This window comes from Myxine glutinosa, chromosome 6, assembly GCF_964187855.1.
Source record: "Myxine glutinosa chromosome 6, kmMyxGlut1.1, whole genome shotgun sequence".
Classification (NCBI taxonomy): Eukaryota; Metazoa; Chordata; class Myxini; order Myxiniformes; family Myxinidae; genus Myxine; species Myxine glutinosa.
Genome location: NC_136266.1, coordinates 154,547,899 through 154,571,340, shown reverse-complemented (window position 1 = coordinate 154,571,340; position 23,442 = coordinate 154,547,899). Strand labels below are relative to the sequence as shown.

At 45.5% G+C, this 23,442-nt stretch overlaps 1 protein-coding gene across 1 annotated transcript in view; it reads right to left on the bottom strand.

Annotated features, from left to right (window-relative positions):
* LOC137428902 (putative E3 ubiquitin-protein ligase HECTD4) overlaps window positions 1-23,442 on the bottom strand; it is a 139,413-nt gene that overhangs the window by 14,083 nt on the left and 101,888 nt on the right. The window contains exons 20-24 of the mRNA XM_068118762.2: window positions 22,699-22,845; window positions 21,700-21,834; window positions 15,223-15,360; window positions 1,216-1,319; window positions 865-1,098 (exon numbers count right to left, since the gene is read on the bottom strand). Coding sequence (XP_067974863.2) covers window positions 865-1,098; window positions 1,216-1,319; window positions 15,223-15,360; window positions 21,700-21,834; window positions 22,699-22,845 — 758 coding nt within the window. The remainder of the gene's footprint in view (window positions 1-864; window positions 1,099-1,215; window positions 1,320-15,222; window positions 15,361-21,699; window positions 21,835-22,698; window positions 22,846-23,442) is intronic.

The following is a 23,442-nucleotide window of genomic DNA, read 5'->3' as shown; positions in this document are numbered from 1 at the left end:
AGATGCAACATTGTACATGTATAAAATACACCACACGAATATATTGAATTAAATATGTGACACGAAAAAAGAAAGTGCTTCCTTCAGCCTACACTGCCAATTAAGAAATAAACGACTACAAAGAGTTTTTTTCCCCCATTTTTACAATAAACTTTATTTCGGCTTTTGATTTATGAATGAAGGACCTATCCTTACGGGTGGGTTAAACCCCTCAGAATTATGGACGTGATATTTCCACCACCGGTGTACTTTAGTATGACTTGTTATACCCGTTCCCACAGGAAGCGGCGTTGTGTCATACATATTTACATAGAGAGAATTGAGGTCTTTTCCCCCTCTCTGATACCCGAAATGGGTTATGATTATTATTTTTTTACACTTAAAACGTCCCCATGCACACCCCAAGTACAACCATCAGTTTTTAACTCATTCCCTTAAAAAAAAAAAAAAAAACACATTTAGAGGCCATTTTTCCCCGCAAAGCGGGGGTTGGCCTTTTTAGGGGACCGTGGTTGTTGTTGTTTTTTGGTCCCCTTTTTGAAGCAATGTTTTACGGCCGGATGCCCTTCCTGTCGCCAACCCTTTTTGTCGCCTTTTACGACAAGCAGGGAATTACCAGTGAACTGGTACTCAATTAGCCGACCTCGGAAGGATGACAGGCTGAGTCAACCCCCCTGGCGTTAATTCAGCGATCGACCGGGATTCAAACCCAGGATCCTGGGATCCTAAGCTGGCACGCTAGCCCAACACCAGGGTTATAACTCATTCCCTTCAGCAGTACAAAATTGCATAGAAGTCAAAGAAAAAACAAACGAGCAAACAGACACTTCTCGAATTGTAGTCGGATCTTTTTTCTGACCTCACCTCTTCAATACTCCTCAGCAGGTTGTATGTTGAAATGTCAGCCTCCCTCAGATCAATTTCTTCCTGGTCTTTGTTAGTCTCCTTTTCTAATAGAATAGCCCTCCAGGTTGGGGTAAGGAGTTGAAGAGGCAAAGGGAGGTCTGCACGCAGGGCACAGCCAACCAACAAGCCCAAAGTGTGCAACAATTGTTCTTCCTGGAAAGTCATCTTTCCAGGAGTGAGAATGAAACAATCCTGCAAAATAAAAAGAAATTGGTCGGGGGAATTTGATCAAAAGTGCCAATGGACTAGGGTGACTGTTAATTGATAATGAAGAAAAGAAAATGAGCAGGCAAGAAGAATACAGTATACCTTGTTTAAACCAGCAGATGAACTGGGGCAAGGAGACAACAAAGGAAGAGCAGAGCTTTGTACTTCCTTGCATACTTGCCACAGGAATTGACGAAAAGAGCCACCTTGATTAAAAAAAAGCATTCAAATTTAGTAAAATAAAGGACAAGTACAGATACATTCAAAGTACACCGCCCCCATGCCAAATAAATAAATATCCTCCAGCGCGGCATTGCCGGGGCACCTTCAGCACCTGGCAATATCGCCGTGCAGCTCATACAGACTGTATTGGGAGGGAGAGGTGTACAATAATTGATTGATTAATTGCATAATCAAAATCAATAAATAATTATCATAAAATATTTTCTAAATCAATTGGCTAATACCATACCTAAACCACCAGTGCTTCATTCGAAGCTGTAAAGTTTCGAAAAAATAATTAAATAATTGGAAAAAATAAATAAATAATTGATTAATCAATAAATAATTAATCAATTAATAAATGAAAAATATCCTTTATAGCCACATCACTTGGTCACTGTCGTGTCCAAATATCAGCTTCCTTGCTCAAAAGGTGCCTGAGATAATGCCCAGATGAGAAAGAAAAGAAATACGTGCTTCATGAATCGATAATAATTCAACAACTAATCAACTAATTTATTAATCAAAAAACAAAAATACCGTTTTTGCCAAAGCACTTGCTCCTATTGTGCCGAAATTTCAGCTTCCTAGCTCAAAGGATGGCTGAGATATCGCCCGGACAAACAAATAAACAAGAAAAACAAGAAAACAAGAAACCGGAGTGAAAACTGAGTACTCCCTTTCAGCGTGCGTCACTGCCGGGCCCCCTTCAGTGCCCGGCAGTGACGTTATGCAGCACCTGGAGATGGCATAGGAAAGGAGAAGGTGTACAATCAACAGAGATTATGAAGGAAGAGAATAGAGAAAAAAAAAAAAAAATAGAATAGATGGAGATGGCATAGGAAAGGAGAAGGTGTACAATAAACAGAGATTATGAAGGAAGAGAATAGAGAAATATAAGTAGAAAAGGGGGGGGGGGGGGGGGAGGGGAGGGAATAAATAGGATGTGGAAGAAGAAACAAATGAAGGAAGGAAAGAAGGGGAAGGAAAGAGGTATACTTGTATTGTTATGAAATGATTATAGCATGCATTTCTAAATTACAATCATATTTATCATTTGTTATGAAATGAAGATCATCATTGTAATAAAGTACAACAGCAAAGTTAACTCAGGTACTGTAAATATAATGCGCAGTTATCATTTGGTCAAGGTATTTCTTTGCAGTTGATGGATTTGTTGGAAATCTCAATAGAGACATGCCAGGTAGATTTAGAAGGAATCACTGATCTGCATCTGCTGGAGTTCCTGCAGTACAAGCTCGAAATTTATAAATATAAGTTGGTGATAGTTGTGGAGGGAGAGGGGATTGGCAATGGTGAGGATGAAGTGAGTGCAGCCAGGGGTGAGGGTGTAGCGATAACATACAGTGGTGAGGGTGGAGTGAGTGCAGGCAAGGGTGAGGGTGGATAGATATGTATAAGAATGCGAGTGACATGGTTTTGGTAAGCAATGAAACAATTTAATACTGTATATAGATTCTTCATTCTGGAGGAAGGACTGTAAACATAGAATTGTGTGATTTTTCCGAGGAGCATTTTTTCTAAGGAGTAAATGAATGAAGATTAAATGACATTTTCTCGGAACATGATGGGAAGACATTAGTTGATGTGCAAGTAAGAGTAAATGTTATTAGTCCAGAGGTTAAGCTTTCTACAAACGTTATTTTAAAATAAACACACAGGAACTCCATTATGGAATCTAGATTCTCCATGTTCTACCATAGTGTTAAATTTGAAGTCAAGTTACAACTTGGAAACTGAAATGTTGACGGACAGACGGATAGCGTTGTCTATATTGGTGACCATCCTCCAGTGGTTGGTTCTCAGCCCCAATCCTTTGGGTTAGGTTGTTCCTGCCTGGTGACAAGTGTATAACTCCAGATAAGTCCGGCTTGATAAGCTGTTCTCTTTGTGTGTTTCAAAAGGGCAACCCGAGTTTGGGGTATGTTCCCAATGTTCCCGTTACCTTGGGCAAACAGCACTTGGTGGGCATGGTTTACTCTGCCGAGGGAGCATGTGCGTCTGTACACCAGGACCACAAATCATCTGTACATCATTATGTCCCTGTTCTCTACTGTTGTTGTGCTTCCCTCTCTCTACCCCTTTTGTCCAATACTCCCTTTATTATATGTTCCATGTGTTAGCTCTTATATGAGCCTCAACTAAGTATACAAAAAAAATTAATCTTTCAATGGATGCAGCATCCTCTTCAGAGATGTTTTCTGACTGAGTGGAAAGTAGATAAAAAGCTAATGGAGCATCAAAGTAACCTTTCCATGTGTCAAAGGCAGTTCTCTTTCCTATGCCAGTTGGTGCTGAAACCGTGTCACATCCATTGGCAGCATGAAAGAAAGGCAATGCCTTGCAGGTTCTTGGCCCCAGTTCATTATCGATAGTGTGGGTGGAATATACTGTGATTGGACGGCGTGTCTAGCTGGTTCTTTGCATCCAAGGTCGGTTTACCGTGTCGGTAACCTAAGTGAGGCAAAAGGGTAACCGTGCTAGCAGTTACACAGCAGACTTTAGTCAGTCGACCTAGTGGAACAAATGTCACGTAACCGCATCTGAAATCGAACTTGGATAATGAATTCGAGCTGGCCAAACACCTCAGCAGTCTTATGCCACCATCAGAACAAATAATAAGTCAAGACATAGTTTCTTGAGGAAATGGCTTTTAAGTTTTAGTGGCAGTAATAAAAATGCAAGTATTTACAAGGAGAGAAAATAATGGAATGCCATACATGTGCAACAATTGATCACAGCACGTATACATTTCCCATTACCGTTACGCGACAGACCAGCGTTCGGAACTTTATCAACGACTTAACACACTACAGTACAGTGTGCCGGCATCATGCATCTGATGTAAAAGGGAGAGATGAATGATTGGCAAAGGTGAAGAAGATGATATGAGGATAGTGAAGGAGCTGCGCTCCAACGCGAGTCGAAAGAATTGACGCGACCAAAGACGGAATTCGTCCGAGTTGCTTTATTGAAACAAAACAGCTCAGGTACTCTGAAAAGCCCGTTTATCGGGCAGCAATATATATACACATTTATGCCGGGGCGTTTGCCCGGGAAAACCGAGACCGGGCATGCCCGGGTGTCAAGGGCGAGTCCTGGAAAGGCGAGTCTGGACATGCCCGGGCGTCCTGGACGCGGCCTGGCAAGTCGAGGCTGGGCGTGCCCGAGCGCTCTGGGCGAGCCCTGGAAAGGCGAGAGCGGGCATGCCCGGACGCTCTGGGCGAGCCCTGGAAAGGAGAGTCTGGACATGCCCGGGCGTCCTGGACGCGGCCTGGCAAGTCGAGGCTGGGCGTGCCCGAGCGCTCTGGGCGAGCCCTGGAAAGGCGAGAGCGGGCATGCCCGGACGCTCTGGGCGAGCCCTGGAAAGGCGAGTCTGGACATGCCCGGGCGTCCTGGACGCGGCCTGGCAAGTCGAGGCTGGGCGTGCCCGGGCGCTCTGGGCGAGCCCTGGAAAGGCGAGAGCGGGCATGCCCGGGAAAGACGAGACCGGGCATGCCCGGGAGGTTCGGGCGTGCCCGGGAACAGCGAGTCCAGGCATGCCCAGGAGAGGCCCGTCTGGGCCCGTCCGGACGAGCCCGGCATGGCGATCGCGCCCTGGCCGCGTCCTGGCAGGTGCAAGGCGATTGTGTACATCCAGCGGGAACCGCTACACACGCCCCTCCAGAATCGACCTGCACCGGCAGGGTCAATTTAAGGGGGGTCCGGATGACCCGGCCGAAGCGACCCCTGGAGGGTGGTGGGGGGGGGGGGGGGGTCCGATGTGGTGGTGGGTGGTCGAGCGGGGGGAACTGTGGACGGGGGGCGGCCTCGCCGCGGAGGAAGGGCCAGCCGTGGTGGTCGGTCGACGTCCACGTGCGCCGGTTTGTCACCTACACTACCCTTGCCCTTACCCCATATGTACAAAATTTACACCTTTACAAATTCGTCACTACTGTCACGTCTTCCCCATATTCCTCCTATACCAAATTCGTCACCACAATCCCTCTACTTCAAAATTTGCCATCACCCAATTCATCATCAATCCTCATAAGGAGGAAGACATGGAACACAAAGCACAATGTCACACCCACGTCATGATACGTCTCACAATCCAAACATCTGCACAATAAAAATAATAAAACAACCTGGCATGGTGTGGAGGTACCTGTCACCTCAGGTGAGTGGATGCAGATGGTGCGAGGAGACTTCATCCTAACTACTTTCTAAATGAAATTAACACACGTTACACTACCCGGGGTCTTTCCCTGCCACGATTGGCCAACTTACACTATGGGTTCTAAAAACCAATTCCCATTGACCAACTGTGGTGCTTCTCAATTTGGGGTCTCACTCCCCCGATTCATCTCCCGGTGCCCTTGCACAATTTCTGGGCTGTGACGTGTAGCTCTCCCAGCAGGTCTACCCACCTGCACACCTCCACCACTGTAGTTGCCACCCGAGCTTACCTAGCTCCTCACCCTAACCTATCTAATTGGGGAAGGCCCCTCCTGGCTCTGTCACCCCTTGGTGCCCTCTGGCACTGGGCTACCCGGGTCCGTCCTCCTGATCCTCAGGCCCCATCCACAACTACCGGCTCCCAGAGCCCACCTGCGGCCTCACCTGGCCGACATCCTCACAGTGGTGGAGTGCCCAAACCAACTACACACACTAACAGGCTACACGCCCAGCCATTTCCACAACACTAATGCACCCATCCAATCACCATTCTTCCACCCACACCACAGATGCCAATATCCAACCAGAATTTACCTATACCCCCTACCTAACACTTACACTACCCGCCCCGGGTATCCGTGATGGGGGTCCACTCTTCCCCCATTCACACCTTCGCACCATCCACTCCACTCCATAGTTTCCACCATACTCACTCCACGACCATCCATTCCAATACTCCATATATTCCACACTCCATGTCTTCCACACAACCATTTATTCCATACACCTGTTGGTGCACACCTGTGCACTCACACCTGGTGCCACCTGCACCCTCCTTCCTTCCTGGACCATTCGGTCAATACAACACTCATCATCATCACCATCACCATCACTCAAACACTGCTCCATACACCTGTTCAGTTGCACACCTGTGCAATCACACCTGTTCAATCACACCTGTTCCTCACACACTGCTCAATACACTTGAATACACCTCCAACACTCACACGGCATCATCTGAACTACCTGTTACCCTGCTAACTTAGTGCTCCCCGTCTTCCCTTTAAACTAAGCACATACCACGTCATTATCATCCACACTAATCTACCTGCGTCCCCACTACAGGTATCCTTGTCACGAACTAATCTTAACGTTACCTAATGTCATCTTCGCTAGATCCCTACACACGATATATCCTAACCCACCCGGGCTAGTTTTCACTGCCATCAACCCCATAAAACTAGTGCTCCTTTGCCCCCCCGCTGATTGTGAGAGATGGCAAGGTTGCCATCCCACCACATCGGGGAGGTCCCACTATCAATTTTGCTCGTCCAAATTCCAACCAATCAAAAATTTTCTATTTACTGCCAATCCTCTGCCAATCATCACTCTGCCAATCCTTTGCCAATTCTATTCACTATTCTAAATTTCGTATCAAATCCACTATCACTATCATCATCATCATCGTCCACTCACTAGTGCCTCTTGGTGCGCCAATTCACTTCCACAGCCCGGCTTCGTAAAGCCGAGCAATGAATGCGGGTTGTTTGGTGCCGGCGGCTGGATGCGTCCCGCATTCGGTGCAGGGACGGGGGCTTACCCGGGCCAAGATCCCACGCACCACCTCGGCACGGAGCCGTCCAATGGCCCGATCTCGACCTGCCGGAACGTGTCAACAAAAAGGGGTCGCCATGACGACCCTTCCTATCGGGCTGCCCGCTCCACCTAGTGGAGCACGGACGCGGCCGTTCCAAACGCGGCCCAGCGTGGATCACGTACGGCGGTCCTTTCGAACCCGCCGTGGTTCGGATCCCCGCTGGTCCTCCCGGCACGCGAAGCTGCCCGACGCGCACCGAGGGCCCGATTCGGCTAAATGCCGTTCTAACCGCTAACCCGGTTACCGTCGATGCCTCACCTGCATGCTTACACGCATACGCTACCCCTTTCTTGCTCATACCTCCAGCTGTTCCCATGCTCCTCGTACCTTTCCTTACACACCTCGGTACACTCATTCCGCTCACAGACTTGGTCACACACCTGACCACCGAACACCTTTGCACACATTCGTCGCTCGCACACCTCACCAACACACCTCTTCGCGCCCCTTCCTCGGTCACCTCCTCTGTGACAATCACAGGTGTGCTCTCACTCGCACACCCAACCACGTGCCTCACTACTAATTCCAGCGTGCATTCCCATACACGCTCTACCATTCCAGGTGTGCTTCCTTCCATTCCAGGTGTACATCCTCGCTCACTTGTCACAACCAACTCACGCTCCGTGTCACTCTCACTACTTTCACCACCACTCTTGACAGCGCACTCACCCTTACTCTTGACAGCGCACTCTTTCTTCATGCACCCGTCCGTTACACACCTTTCTCACGCACACTCTTGCGCACACTCTCCCGTTACATCCTCTGTAACACTCACCACAGGCGTGCATTCTCCCTCACTCTTGACAGCGCACTCTTTCCCCATGCACCCGTCCGTTACACACCTTTCTCGCGCATCCTCTTGCGCACACTCTCTCGTTACTTCCTCCGTAACACTCACCACACCGCGCTTCCTTGTGCTCCCTCGCACACGCGCTACGACCGACTCACTCTCGACAGCACACTCACTCCTTGGCGCGCACTTTTTCCTCACACACCCCAGAGTCGGACATTTTCGCACACCTCCTCTTTCGCACACCAGACCTGTCGCACACTTCACCAACGGCCTCTCACGAACACCCGGGTCCACAACAACCCCCAAGCCGACTGAAGCTTTCCTCACATCATATACATTGCCGAATATTTCGCCACTCACCTTGGCACCTCGTCTCCGCACCTCCTTCGCCACCTGCAAACTCTTTATTTGGTTAGTGAGCACAACATTATGAGTTGAGCACCGACCTTGTACATATTCCATCACCTCCTCCTGTATTTCTCTCTTAGTTTCTGTCCGTCTCTTCTTAATTTCACTCACCTCTTCTTCCACTTCCTCTAATTTTTGCTTCACCTCTTTTATTTCCCGGTGCGTTTCCTCAAGTTCGTCCTCTAAGGCTACCTTGACCGTTTCTATGTGCGTCCTCACCTCTCGGTCCTTCGTCTCCATTACTTCTGTCACCTCTTCCAACCTCGTTGTCAGTCCCTCACGTACCATCTGACATTGCCTCTGTGTCGCTATCAATTCATTCTTAATGTCTTTTTGTGTCGCTTTTAACCCTCCTAGTACCGCAGTGTTCCTTTGAACCTGCTCCACTAACTCCGTCTGTCCCACTGTCAGCTGTTCCACCTCCTCCGTCAGATCTTCTATTCCCCCTTGTAACTTTGCCGTCCCATTTCTCACCTCTTTCTCTATACGCTTTTCGCCTCGCTTTACCTCCTCGCGTACCCCCGAGACCTCCTCACTTACACCTCGTCGTATCTCCTCTTTCATCTCCTCCCTCTCTTTTGTAGATGCCGCCCTCATCTGTCCCAATTCATCCCTCTGAGCATCCAGTTTGGTTTCTACCCCGATTTTCACCTCCTCTATCTGCTCTCTCATTTGTTTAATTTCTCGGGCGGATTGCTCCCCTATCTCCCGCAATTTGCCTTTCATCCTATTTTCTAACCCCATTAACCCATGTTTCACCCCTTCTATCCCCTTGTCTAACCCCTCAAATTTCTTGTCTAATCCCTTAAAATTATTGTCTAACCCCTCACTACCCCTCGCTTCGTCCCTCATTACCCCCAGTTGCTCACCCTGAGCATCCATCCGGTTCCCCATTTGTCCCATTTTTGCTTCTAGCCTGTCCATACTGTCGTTCTTTTTCTGTACTTCTGCCATGAAATGGGCCATGAAGGCTCGCATGTACCCTGGCATCTCTGGCTCGGCTGCCGCGACCACGGGCGCGGCTAAATTTGGTGCCGCAATAACCATGCGCGCGAGGACGCCATCTTGTGCGCCTGATACCTCGTGCGCGAGGACGCCATTTTGTGCGCCTGAAACCCCCTCAACCACCTCCTCATGGCTCCCCTCCATTTGATCCTGGGTTACTCCTAACCCCTCTTCTAGCTCACCCACCTGCATCCGATCACCTTGACCAGCCATGGCGCGATTTCAAAATTCGGGTTTTGCTTTAAAACAACACAATTTTCCAGCAGCTCGTAATTTTGAGCGCATTAAGCGCGCTTCGGGTCCGTATCCCACTCCTGACACCAATTGTTACGGTACGCGGTTAAAGATGGTATGTTTGCCGAGCGGAGGCTCCGCGACCGAACAGTGCTTCCCTGACTAAAACCCGATTCACCCCAAACTTTGGCCGTATCGCGCCGCAGCTACTCAATATGGAAACCTCTAAAGCGACCGAACGAGAATGAAGAAGAAGAAGAAGTACGGAGGAATAACAGGATTTATTAAGTATTTTCACAAGCCAAAGCAACGAGAGCAGTCGGTTATATACAGAAAATGGAAGGAGCAGACACACAGTGAAATCATTAGCTTACCTATTCAAGCTTAATTAATAAACCCCAGGACAACATTAAAGACAGACGGACGATCACACTTACACGGGGAAATGCAGGCAGGAAGGAATGGCTTGGAGATGGGTGGCTTTTAGAGGCAAGGAAGGTTCAGCGGGTGCTGGGCCCGGTCGGGCCAGAAGGCACCGCCGTCAAGAAGCCGAGCTTTGGTCCCAAACTGCGCGGGCGAAGTTCCTTTCTCCGTACTGCCTTGTGCGCTCCTTGCGTTGCCCCGGTCCGTTTCTCCTGCAGCGCGGCACGTCTCACGGCGGCTCGGTCACACCTGCTCGTCTCCAGCGCATCTCCTGGACCCAGAACTCATCCCTCCTCTCCTTATCTCTTTTTTGGGAGCATCCCGCAGCGGGTTATATAGGCCCCGCCCTTCACCCTTTTCGAACCTTCCCCAAACGTTCTCTCTCCGCCCTCTCCTTGCCAAACCCCTCGTTCTGGGTTGGATGAGCGGGGCCGACTTACTCCTCCCCTCTATGACGAGGTGGAGACCCGCATTTCTTCTTCGGCGTTACCTCGTGCGTAATGGAATCAACTGCTGCAAAGTGGATGGCAGATGAAAATGCAGCAAAGTGCAAACCTGGCACTTGGAAGCTGCCATGGGGCGTCGGAGGGCCTACTCTTATTTAATTCGGTGCAATGAAGAGTCAAACTAGTGGGAAACACATCCTTAGCCTACACAGAGAATAAGGGACTAACTATTTAAAAGGATATATCGTGTCCTGTGTGTAGGTTTATGGAATTAACTAAGAGGACGAGCTGCGACCATTCTTTACATTACGAGGGTGTTACACACAACAAAACCATACTTTTCACATTCGTTACACTTTCTCAAAATTGTTACACTTCTCAAATCCGTTACACTTCTCAAATCCGTTACACTTCTCAAATCCGTTACAATATATATATATATATATATATATATATGTTATATATATGTTATATATATATATATATATATATATATATATATATATATATATATATATATATATATATAATTATATATTGTTACGGACGCGGATAAGATGTTACTGGATTTGCCGAGCGGATGGCCGCCGCGCCCGAACAGTTACCCCGACTAACCCGATTCCTGAACGTTGGCCAAAATCGCGCCACAGATATTCAATAGGGAAAAGACAAAGGCGACACGGATGTGAAGAAGAAGAAGGAGACAAAAAGGTTTGAAATACGATTATTATTTATTACTATTTACAGGATTGAAAGAAACCAAGGAAGAGGGAAAGATAAGAAAATAAAGCAGAAAGAGGGACGGACCAGAAAGACACAGTGAAAATACTAGCTTATCTATGGCAGTCTTAACTTATACCCTGGACAGAACAAACAAAGACGGACTCACACGGGGAATTGCAGAGTGGATTGGCTGGAAGGAGGTGGGTGGCTGGAGGGGGAGGAAGGCACGGAGCTGGCTGGAGCTTGATCCCGCACGGGACGTCGGGCTGGACCTCGACGGCCGCCGATGCCACCGATCCTGTCGTGTGCGCGGGGTAACGGGTCGGAGCTGCTTGGTGGAGCCAACGCTGCTGGTGGGGGGTCTGGCGTGACGGGTTCTCTCTCCCTCTCTCACAAACTCCAGGACTCTCTTTTGGCTTGTCTGTGATCTGATCCCCTCCCTCCTCGACTCTCTCTGGGGGCGTCTTCCTCGGGTTATATAAGCCCCACCCTTGACCCTTTTGCGAACCTCCCCCAAACGTTCTTTCTCCGCCCTCTAAAGCCAACCCCTCGTTCTGGGTTGGTCGGCAAGGGCTGGTTCACTCCTCCCCTCTATGACGAGGTGGAGACACACCTTTCTTCCCCGACCTTACCTCGTGGCCAATGGTGGTTTTAGGGCGATTCGAGCTAGCCCCAGCCAAAGGGCAGCAATGGCGAACGAAGAAAACCGCCCAAATGCAGTTGGCAATTGCAGCAAACCTGGCAAACCTGGCACTTTGAAGATGCCATGTCGGAGGGATCTACTTTATTTAATGCAGTGCAATGGAGTGTCAAATTAATGGAAGACAAATCCTTAGCCTAATACACAGAATCTATATTATAATAGCCGTAGATGATTCTGTCTGTCTGTCTGTCTGTCTATCTGTTGGGTGTCTGTCCGGGGTGTGGCTTACTCGGTTTGCAGAGTAGCTCCACCCATAGCTCCACCCATTCTGGGAGTGGCTATAAACAAATATCCACCATTTTATTAACTCGCATAGCTTTGAGTCCTGTTTTGTAGGCCCGTGGTGTCTTGCTCTCCCCCAGTTTTATTTCAAATCAAATTCGATAAATCATTTCATTTTTCACAGTCGCTAACATAGTTTTAGACTCGGTTGAAAAAAAACGGGAAGAAAATCCGATGAAAGTTGCCGTTTATAGAACGAAATGAATTCTCAAAGGCCTGTAACTTCAAGGCCATTGAGTCTCTCTCACGCCTTTATCTCCAATCTAACTCACCATATGATTTCATTTTTATCGATGGTTTTACTTTTAGACTCGGTGTCAGCAATAATTGAGAACAATCCACACACGCGGGAAAATGCAGAGATATATTTTTTAAAATCGCGTCATGGTGTATCATACACCGCCCAACATGACACCGCCGGCAATGTGTCGATATAATGTATATTAAAAATTCGCTTTTGCTTTTCCGTTATGATATATTACTATTTCGTTTGATGATAGTCGTCACAAAAACGTCAACAATGATGCCGACATATATTTCTTCGTTTTTATTTCATTCAACATATTAGCCGGAAGTAAAATATGTTTCAGGAAATTACCGAGAGATATTTCTTCGTTTTTTTTATTAGTTATGTGCGCATACACTTTAAATAGGTTTATTTGAAATCTTTAATTTTCCACAATATAATTTACTTGCCATTTATCATTTGATGATTACGAGACAAATTCCTCTTGAGGATCGTGACAATTCATGCGTTGCGTGGAAACTTCCATTTCCAAAATGAATGAGACGATCGATGAAGAACGACTCGGTGTCACCAACGCGGGAAAATGCAGAGATATATTTTTTAAAATACACCATATCACCGCACAACACCGCCCAACAGCCAACAAGTATCATACACCGCCCAACAGCCAACGAGTATCATACACCGCCCAACATGACACAGACAGCAACATGTCGACATTATCGCTTTTTCTTTAAACCGAGTGAACCGAGCCGAACCGAATACACCGCGTGAATTCACCGAGCGAATTTCAGCCAATTCCACCTATTTCTTCGTTTTTATTTTATTCGTTACCAGCAGAAGTACCCAGCGTTGCCGGGCGGGGGAGGGGGGAAGGGCACGTACACTTTAAACATGTATATACATGTGGGATGTGGGATATATACATGTGGGACATGTGTACGTGTGTACGTGTGTGTGTGTGCGCGTGAATATGTGTGTGTGTGTATATATGTGTGTGTATGTGTATGTAGGCTAACCCCCGCTCTAGCAGGGAAAATGGCCTTAAAATGCATGTTGTTGTTGTATGTGTATATACATGTCTGTGTGTGTGTGTTTGTGTGTATGTGTGTGTGTGTGTGTGTGTGTGTGTGTGTGTGTGTGTGTGTGTGTGTGTGTGTGTGTGTGTGTGTGTGTGTGTGTGTGTGTGTGTGTGTGTGTGTGTGGAGATGTATATATGTGTATATATGTGTATATGTGGATACATATGTGTATACATATTTGCATATGTGCATATGTGTATATGTGTCTGTACGTGTGTGTGTGTGTGTGTGTGTGTGTGTGTGTGTGTGTGTGTGTGTGTGTGTGTGTGTGTGTGTGTGTGCGCGCGCATGTGTGTCGATGTACGTGTGTGTGTATGTGTATATGTGTGTGGGTGTATATGTGTGTGTGTGTGTATATGTAAACATGGGCCGGTGTGTGTGTAAAGTGTGAGGAGGTATTGGAGAGGAAAATGCAGAGATATATTTTTTTAAATCGCGCCATGATGATAAACGAAAATACACCGCCTAAAATAACAGTCGACATATATTTAAAATTCGCCATACACATCCATGCGGGAATCCCACGGGCATGGATGTGTGTGACATTTCGACATATTGAGTTACATGCTGCGCCTGCACATTCAGTTATATAAAATGGTTACTGGCAATTGATCACATCCACAAATGATGTAATCCACACAATTTATGTACTTTACATAACGTTAATAGGAATACATGCCCGTGTAGATGGGAATGACATATAATTCACCGAAAACGTTGAAGCAACCGCATAATATTACGGTGATGTTTAACTCTGAGAATAGTTCTAAATTTAAAAAACTTTCTTCTGATATTTGTGATTTATTTCAAACAAACTGTATTTCCCAGCTACACGGGCATGTATTCCTATTAACGTTATGTAAAGTACATAAATTGTGTGGATTACATCATTTGTGGATGTGATCAATTACCAGTAACCATTTTATATAACTGAATGTGCAGGTGCAGCATCTAACTCAATATGTCGAAATGTCACACACGTCCATGCCCGTGGGATTCCCACGGGTGACCCCGCTAGTAAGGATATAACTACTGAACAGGGAGATATGGTGTCCTGCGTGTATGCTTTATGGAATTAACTACGGGAACGCCCTTTGACCTTTATACAACAACAAATGCAGGAAGGAGGGTGACTTTTTACAACTATTCACTACACAACAATTAAAAAAAACAACATTCTCATATCCACAACAATATATATATATATATAATTATATATATATATCCAATCAATATATGTGGGAAAATTACTCACCCAGGCGGGGAATCAAACCCAAGTCCTCTGGTGAACCGTACCAGTGCTTTGCTATCTGAGCTATCTGGGCAACCCCTGACCAAGCACGTAATTTTCCCACATATATGTTTGCTCCTATATATGGCCAATTGTGAGGTTTTATGACATTTTTATGTGAGGTTTACGTGAGACTTGGCTAAATGTGGTGGAAGAAGAAATGCGGGCAAGGGGGTTAACAAGGAGAGATGCAGAAAATAGGGCAAAATGGAGAAGATTGTCATGGGGCCCGCAAGGCTAACCCCCGCTCTAGCAGGGAAAATGGCCTTAAAATGCCTGTTGTTTGCTGTTGTTGTATGACACAGCTTACTTGAACACCAGGACTGGCATAGCTGTCCACTAAATGAGTGGAGATGAAAACCCAGCAGAGAAATAGGAAACAGCATACCAATACTTGTAAATATTTAAACTCACTGTTCCCTTGAACGTGTTCCCCAATGTAGCGAACCAAGAATGGATAAATGGGGTCTGATCCTCGAGCCACAGGGACCAGGAAAGAGGGTGAAGGGATGTTCAACAGCTGTACACTTGCAGCACTCAACAATCCTCTTCCTGTGCACAGACAAAAAGCACAGCATAGTTAAGTGTCCTCCAACCTGAGGAGTCAACCACCATCGTCGGGTAACGGAAGAACAAGGGGAGGGTTGGCAGGTGAAATGAAAATTTGTTTCACTTGTGGTACAGGATCATTTTTTCAAATCAGGATCATTTTTGAAGATGAGAAAGCCAGCAAAATTGACATTTTTTGTGGTACAAAAAATGCCAATGGTACAACAGCATAAAACAAAATGAGATTAATAAAGAAATTGAATGAAAATAGAAACCAGAACAATGTTTTGTTGTTATTCCTTTGTATAACATATGAGCTGTTCAATTTACAAACTCTGGATGTAATTTGGTAGGATTGATAGACCCCAAGCTACAGTGATAACCAGAACGACAATGACAAAAAGCACAAAGGCTTGTACGAGGAAACAATTGCCATGCACATGTCCAAAAGACAAGCAGCCAATCATTCTTTTATTTTTATCCTTCGATGAGGGCGTTTCTAAGTGCCTCACGCATATTTGGCCATCAAATTAGAATATACTTTAAGCAAGGAGAAAAAGATACAAAATGTCATAGCCCCCGTAATTTTAGTAATCTTGTTGTACAGAGTTAAAGTCCACCAGCCAGCCATCTTTGGTTGGATTGCAAAACAAAATCTTCTGCATATGTATTCAACAACAACAACAACATGCATTTTAAGGCCATGTTCCCTGCTAGAGCGGGGGTTAGCCTTGCGGTCCCCATGACAATCTTCTCCATTTTGCCCTATTTTCTGCATCTCTCCTTGTTAACCCCCTTGCCCGCATTTCTTCTTCCACCATCTTTAGCCAAGTCTTTCTCGGTCTTCCCCGTCCTCTACTTCCTTCTACATTAACTTCCATCACTCTTCTCAACCAGTCACTTTCATCCTTCCTCAATACATGACCAAACCATCTCAACCTGTTCCTCTTCACAGCATCAATCACAGGCAATATTCCCATCATCTTTCGCAATTCATCATTTGTCTTCCTCTCTCTCAACGATACTCCGCACATCCATCGAACCATTCGCATTTCCACCCTTTCCAGCCTTCGTTGCTGCTCTACGTTCATTACCCATGTCTCGCTCCCATAAATCATAACACTTCTCACACATGCAGCATACACCTTTCCCTTCAGCTTCAGCGACACTCTCCTCCTCATCAGCACGCCACTCAGTTCCCGAAACTTCTTCCATGCACATCTCACTCGAGCAACGGTTGCCGAGTCTGATCCACCTTCTCCATTCAGCATGTCTCCGAGGTAGCAAAATGTTTTCACACCTTCCAGCTTCACGCCGTCTCCAAGATCCAACTCAACATTTCCTCCATCTGCAGCTCCCTCTGTGCACACCTTACATTTGAATGTAGCTGCCACACTGGTTAATGACCCTCTCAGACCACTACATTTTTGATGAACCCACTCAGCACACATTGTACATTGAATGGAGTTCACTCCGACACCCTTCCTGCACACAGCACACGGCCACTTCCCAGTTCTTTCCACCTCACCACATGCTTTACCACTTGCCATCACCTTTGTCTTTCCGATATTCACCTTCAGACCTTTTGTCTCCATACATTCCTTCCACTTGTTCATCTTTTCCTTCAGTCCATCCATACTTTCCGCAATCAACACCAGATCATCTGCATACAACAACTCCCACGGTAAACCCTCCTTTACGGTCTGAGCCAGCACCTCCATCACAGCTACAAATAGTAGTGGACTTAGTACCGACCCCTGATGCACTCCCACCTTCACCTCAAACTCACCACTGTTCCCGTCCTTCGTCCTTACAGCTGTGCGTGCTCTTTTGTACATTGCCATCACTACTCTGATCAACCATTCCTCCACTCCTAACTTCCTCAATGCCCATGTCAATACATTGCGTGGAACCCTATCGAATGCTTTCTCCAGATCAACAAACCCAAAAAACAACTTCTTCCTCTTATCCATGTACTTCTCCTGCAACTGCCTCACAATGAAAAGCGCATCTGTCGTTCCTCTTCCTGGCATAAATCCAAACTGCATTTCGTCGATCTTCACTTTCTTCCTTATCCTCCTCTCCAACACCCTTTCCAATACCTTCATTCCATGCTCGAATAACTTTATCGCTCGGTACGAGCCACACTCCAGAGGGTCACCTTTCCCCTTGTATAGAGGGACGAGGGTACTCAGTTCCCAATCCACTGGAATGCGGCCTTCTTTCACCATCAGATTACAGATCTCTGTCATTCTCTTCACACCCCAACTTCCTGCTGCCTTCAACATATCTCCCACAACTCCCGTCGACCCTCCCGCTTTTCCACTCTTCATTGCTTTTATCGCTTCCTCAACTTCCTTCTCAGTTATCTTCTCTGCCGGTCCTAAAACTGGGTTACTCTCTATGTTGCCATCCCATTCATTCTCTGTATTCAACAGCATTTCCATATATCTTTTCCATCTTCCTTTAATTCCATCTGGGTCGACAACGATTTGTCCCACTTCATCCTTCAAGCAACTCACCCCCATCACATCACACCTCTCTTTCGCTATCTGCTTTGCAATCCTGAATACTGCTTTCTGACCCTCTTCCGAATCCAAGCGTTCTCCGAACATTTTCCTACATGCCTCCTGCGCCTTTGCTACCTCTTTCTTTGCAGCCTTCCTGGCTGCCTTATAACTTTCATGCTCTGCTGTTTCTGCTCCCGTACCCTTCGCCTTCTGCCACTCTTTGAACTTCTTCCTCTTCTCGTCAATCCTCTTTCCAACCTCAACATCCCACCACCATGTTTCCAAGTGCCTCGGTGGTCCTTTTGTCCATCCACATACCTCACCAACGGCTCCCAACAGACTAGCTTTCATTGACATCCAACCACTTTCAAGCTCAACCACATCATCCTCTACCCTACTCAGCCTCTCTTTTAATGCCTCCCTTACTGTCACCTCTTTCAACCTCCACACCTTCATTCTCGGTTGGTACTTCACCCGCCGAGCTCTCCTCGCACCTTTCACCCTTATGTCGCAGACAACCAAGTGGTGCTGTGAAACAGCCTCCTCCCCCGGGATCACCTTTGTGTCCCGGAGGTGCCCCCTATCTCGCCGACGCACCATCAGGTAGTCAACGGTTGTCGTCGACCCACCTGACGTGTATGTAACAAGCTTATTGTCCTCTTTGTGGAACTGAGTATTACAAATCAACAAATCAGCTCCATCAGCAAACTCCAAAATCCTTTCACCTTCTCCATTTCTCACACCATATCCGTAACCCCCATGAACTCCCTCAAAACCATCCATACTCCTTCCCACATGTCCATTCAGGTCTCCTCCCACCACAACAACTTCCTCATCTTTCACGTTTTCCATCAGCTTCTCTATCGCACACCAGAACTTGTCCTTCTCTTCATCGCTTCGACCAACCTGCGGAGCATATCCCGAGATGACGTTCACCAAGAGCTTTCCAATCATCATTTTCACCATCATCAACCTATCACTCACTCTAGTCACACTCACCACACTGTCTACAAACTCCTCAGAAAACAGGACACCAACACCATTCACGCCCTCCGGGCACCCTTGCCACACAAACTTGTATTTCTGTCCCTGCCTACCCTTCACCATTCTCACACCACTTCCCTTCCATCTCGTCTCTTGCACACAACATATGTCCACTCTTCTTCTGACCAATACTTCCACCACTTCTCCTGATCTCCCTGTCATTGTCCCCACATTCCATGTCCCAAACCTCAGAAACCGATCTCCACTTCGGGCTGCACCCTGCCCATATGTACTTGTGATGGTCATGGTTCTCTTTTTGAGGCAATGTTTTTATGGCCGGATGCCCTTCCTGACGCCAACCCTCTTAGTCGTCTCTTACGACACGCAGGGATACGGTGTACCTATTCTGACCAGGGTACACACTGGGAAACGTTTAAAACATGTAAATTCTGGGGGGGGGGGAGGGGGGGGGGGGCGTCAGCATCACGGCTGCGGTTTAAACATATTCCAACAATTTCCAAACAGAACAATGAAAAAACAATCCGGGAAAAGTCTCCAAGCGAGAACGTGGATTTGAGAAAGAAGGAGCAGAGGCGGAAGAAAACGAGATACAGGGGGCGGGGCACAAGCCGAGACGAGGAGGAGAGCGAACAAGCACGTGTCCGGGAGGAGAGAAAGAATCAATATAGAATTATTTGTCTAGGGAGGTGAGGTGAGGGGGAGAAAACAAAATAAAAGAAACAAGCAATACAGCGAAGGAAATAACCCAAACCGACAAAACACCGACGGGGGGAGGGAAGCCCCAAGTCACCAGGCCGCGCACGAGGTACGACTCAGAAAACGATTAACTACACACAAGTTTGCACGAACCACAAACCAACACCAACTAGAAACACACAATAACACGTACACAGCAAAATAACCAGTGGAAATTTGACAAAGACAAGAATGGGAAAACACTCAAACTTCGATGCCGTGGAGAGCTCGAAGCACGCCTCACTCGCCCGAGGAACCGGAAGTGTCGATCCTTCTGCATATGTATACACGCATGTATTGTCTTTGTGCCAAGTTTGAACAAAACCGGTCCGTGCATGTCGAGAAATGGTTCGAGACACGTTTAAGTAACAAAATGGCCGCCAGTCGGCCATCTTGGATCTGATCTCGAAATAAAATTTTCATTGTGTGTCAAAGTTTTTTTTCATTTCATTTTGTCAAAGTTTCCGAGTACATTGTGCTTTTTATCATTGTCGTTCTGCACACACACACACACACACACACACACACACACACACACACACACACACACACACACACACACACACACACACACACACACACACACACACACACACACACACACACACACACAGTGTCTTTTCTCGGGACAACCATTATTAAAAGAAAGATGTAGGGATGGTTTCACATGATCATTTCTTGTGACCATTCATACCTTGTTTACATACTTTTTGGAGTAACATCCCTACATCCTTTTGCATTTTTTCGTTACCGCGATAACTTGACAACGGCTAAAGGGATCTGAGTCAAACTTGGCACAGGTATGTATAATGAGGTCAAGATGAACTGATGAGATTGTGGGCTCACGAGGTCAAAGGGAAAAGGTCAGAGGTCATGTTAGGTAAAAATACTGTCACCACAATAACTTGTGAATCAGTGATAGGATTCTGACCAAATTTAGCACACTTATGTAGAATGATGTAAAGATGAACTGATTCGATTTTGGGGGCAATAGGTCAAAGGTCAACGTCTGTAATAGGTCTATAACTTGAGAATGGCTGAAGGGATCTAATTCAAACTTGGTACAGATATGTATAATGATGTAAACATGAACTGATTAAATTTTGGGGTCAACAGAGGTCAAAGGTCAGAGGTCATGTCAGGTAAAAATGTGCTAACTTGGGTACAGCTGAATGGATTTAAATCAAACTTGATACAAGTATTATAATGATGCAATAATGTGTGCGGAGGCATATCAGTCGACATCGTGACATCAAAAAGTGCCTTTCTAGTTTGTTTAAGGAATAAACCTGGCTCACAGAGACGATCGCCAACCCTCCACATGGGGGAAGAAGATTATAGATGGGTTATGATGTGGTGAAGGGAGTTGTTGGTTTCTTGAATAATTATTTTATTATATATTTTTGATTAGGAACTGCAAGTGATGATTTAATTATATATCTATTGTTTAGTTTTACGTCTCATGATCCCTTTACTCATGCACATGATTAAAGTGTACTAAATGGTGTAACTCTCACGCCTATACATTGAGGCTGGATCATGGTCAGCAAAATGAACCTATATTTTGGATCTAAAATAAAATGAAATTCTCACACAAGGAATATGTTGTCAGGACGTTTAAAATTACGCAATTTAAGCCCAACGTCTATCTTCACAATGTAATGTAATGCAGAATATATTCCTTCAAGCTTAAACTCCAAGCAGTTAAAACGGCAACTATTTCCGGGATGAATTAAGACGCGCTTTGGGGACCATGTAAGATTGAAGCAAAACAAACAGGTCGTTTTCGATGAAATAACATGACACTCGCACAAGTTTTAGCTAACCTTTTGGAATTGTTTGGAGTATTTTAACTTTTTTAGTTGTAAGCATTTTTTAATGAAACTGTAATTATGTGAATTAGTGTTCTGAAACTCTTCGAATTTTCGCTTATGAATCACGAGCCTCCGTGAACCTATCCCCATTTTTTCCATTAAAAGAAAGCCCTGCATTCACTGATTTGTGGCAGTTTTCAAGAATGTCGGGGTTTTGCTGTACAGGGCATTGCACTCGCACTCTCATAAAATGTTAAAATGACAATGTGGTGAAGTACCAGTTGTATGCTCCAAAGGATGAAGCAAAATTTCTGGGGAGCGCATCTCTTCAAACAGTTTGCCATCACCTCTCCGTGCTGTCTCATCCAACTCTTTGAACAGCAGTTCAGCTTTGGATTCGTAGAATAGGAGATCTATCACGCTCAGAAACATAATCCATTAGAACATACTTTCTACATGGTGTTATGGCAGTGCACATCCCATGTAATGTAAAATGTTAGCCTCATATATGACCGAGTTACAAGGACAATCAATTTAAATATTATAAACATATATTTTTGACAAAACATTATCGATACAAAAGAACAGTTCCGATTCGTGTTCAAAATATAAGATTCAATTATTTAAGTAAGCTGTTCCTCGATCATAAAATGACGATCATAAACTGATGACAGACAGACGGACGGACGGACAGATTGACATGAACCAATAATTGTTTAACTTTGCTTTTCGCTTTGTGTGCGCGGGGTAACTAGAACGGCACTTGGTAGAGCGTATACATCTGCCAGACTGAACAGATTATGTTTTGTAGCCCACTGATAGACTGGATCTGCATCCAGACTTCGACCAACATCTAATCGGCTTGTTTTTGTCACCCACCCAACTCATCCACCCAGTTTAATTCAAATCCGTCCGTAACTTTTTGAGATGACATGCTACATATTGTTTTTGGCACAACCTCTTAATGGTGAAGAACCACCGAAAAACAATTTCCTAGCCAGATCCAGATCCTCACCAAAATCTATTCAATTTATCCTTGTTGCACACCCAACCTGTCCACCAAGTTTTGTCCGAATCCGTCCATAACTTTTTGAGATAACTTGCTCACAGACAAACAGACAGGGGTGAAAAATAACCTCCGTACACCTTGGAGGTAATTGAGAAAAAAACAACAACAATAAAAAACAAGGAGACCAATAAACGATTCACATAATAGAATACATGAAAGGCAAGCAAAAACAAACAGAGATATAAGCAAGCAATAGTTACAAGCACACCTTTGCCTTTGCGAAATATAGCAGCGAGACTGTGAGAAAGGCCAGGCCGAAGTGCGAGATCGGTGTGGGTCAACACAAAGGACAATAGGTCAGAGTTCAACTGACGGAGTAATGCAAAGCGAAAGCCCAGCCAGGAGAGCGACACATCTGGAAGGGAGAATTAAATGTCAAAGTCTTTAAGGAAATGGAGATTACATTTGAAAATTCATACTGAATCATTAAATACAATGGTACATAGAGGCGCATGATCACAGAAAAGGCCTGTCGAATTTTGTTTTTTTTATGGTAGTTGCAGGTTAAGATAGCTAAACAAGGCTGAGTAAAGACAACAGGGCAATATCATGTTCATAATAATAATACTTTTTCTTGGATAGCACTTTTTATATGGAACTAGAGAGTTCACAGAACACATGACCACACGCAGTGTTCAGGTACATACTTCAACTGAAATAAAATAATGATTTTAAAGATCGTTTAAAAAAAAATTCCAGAAGTTTAGCGCTATTGATACAGTCTTATACATAATACATCACCTTATTTAACATGTCCAAGTACTGCAAAACTGGAGGTTCTTGGAAGTGACAAGAAAGTGATTTGCATTCAAGTATGTAATTAAATGTAAATAAAACAAAGATTTCTAAAGTCGTATAAATAAATTATTTCCGGTTTCACCACCATTTTCCACAGTGTATATTACATCACAGTGTCTTGTCTAACACATTATATGAGTAATTATTGCCTGTT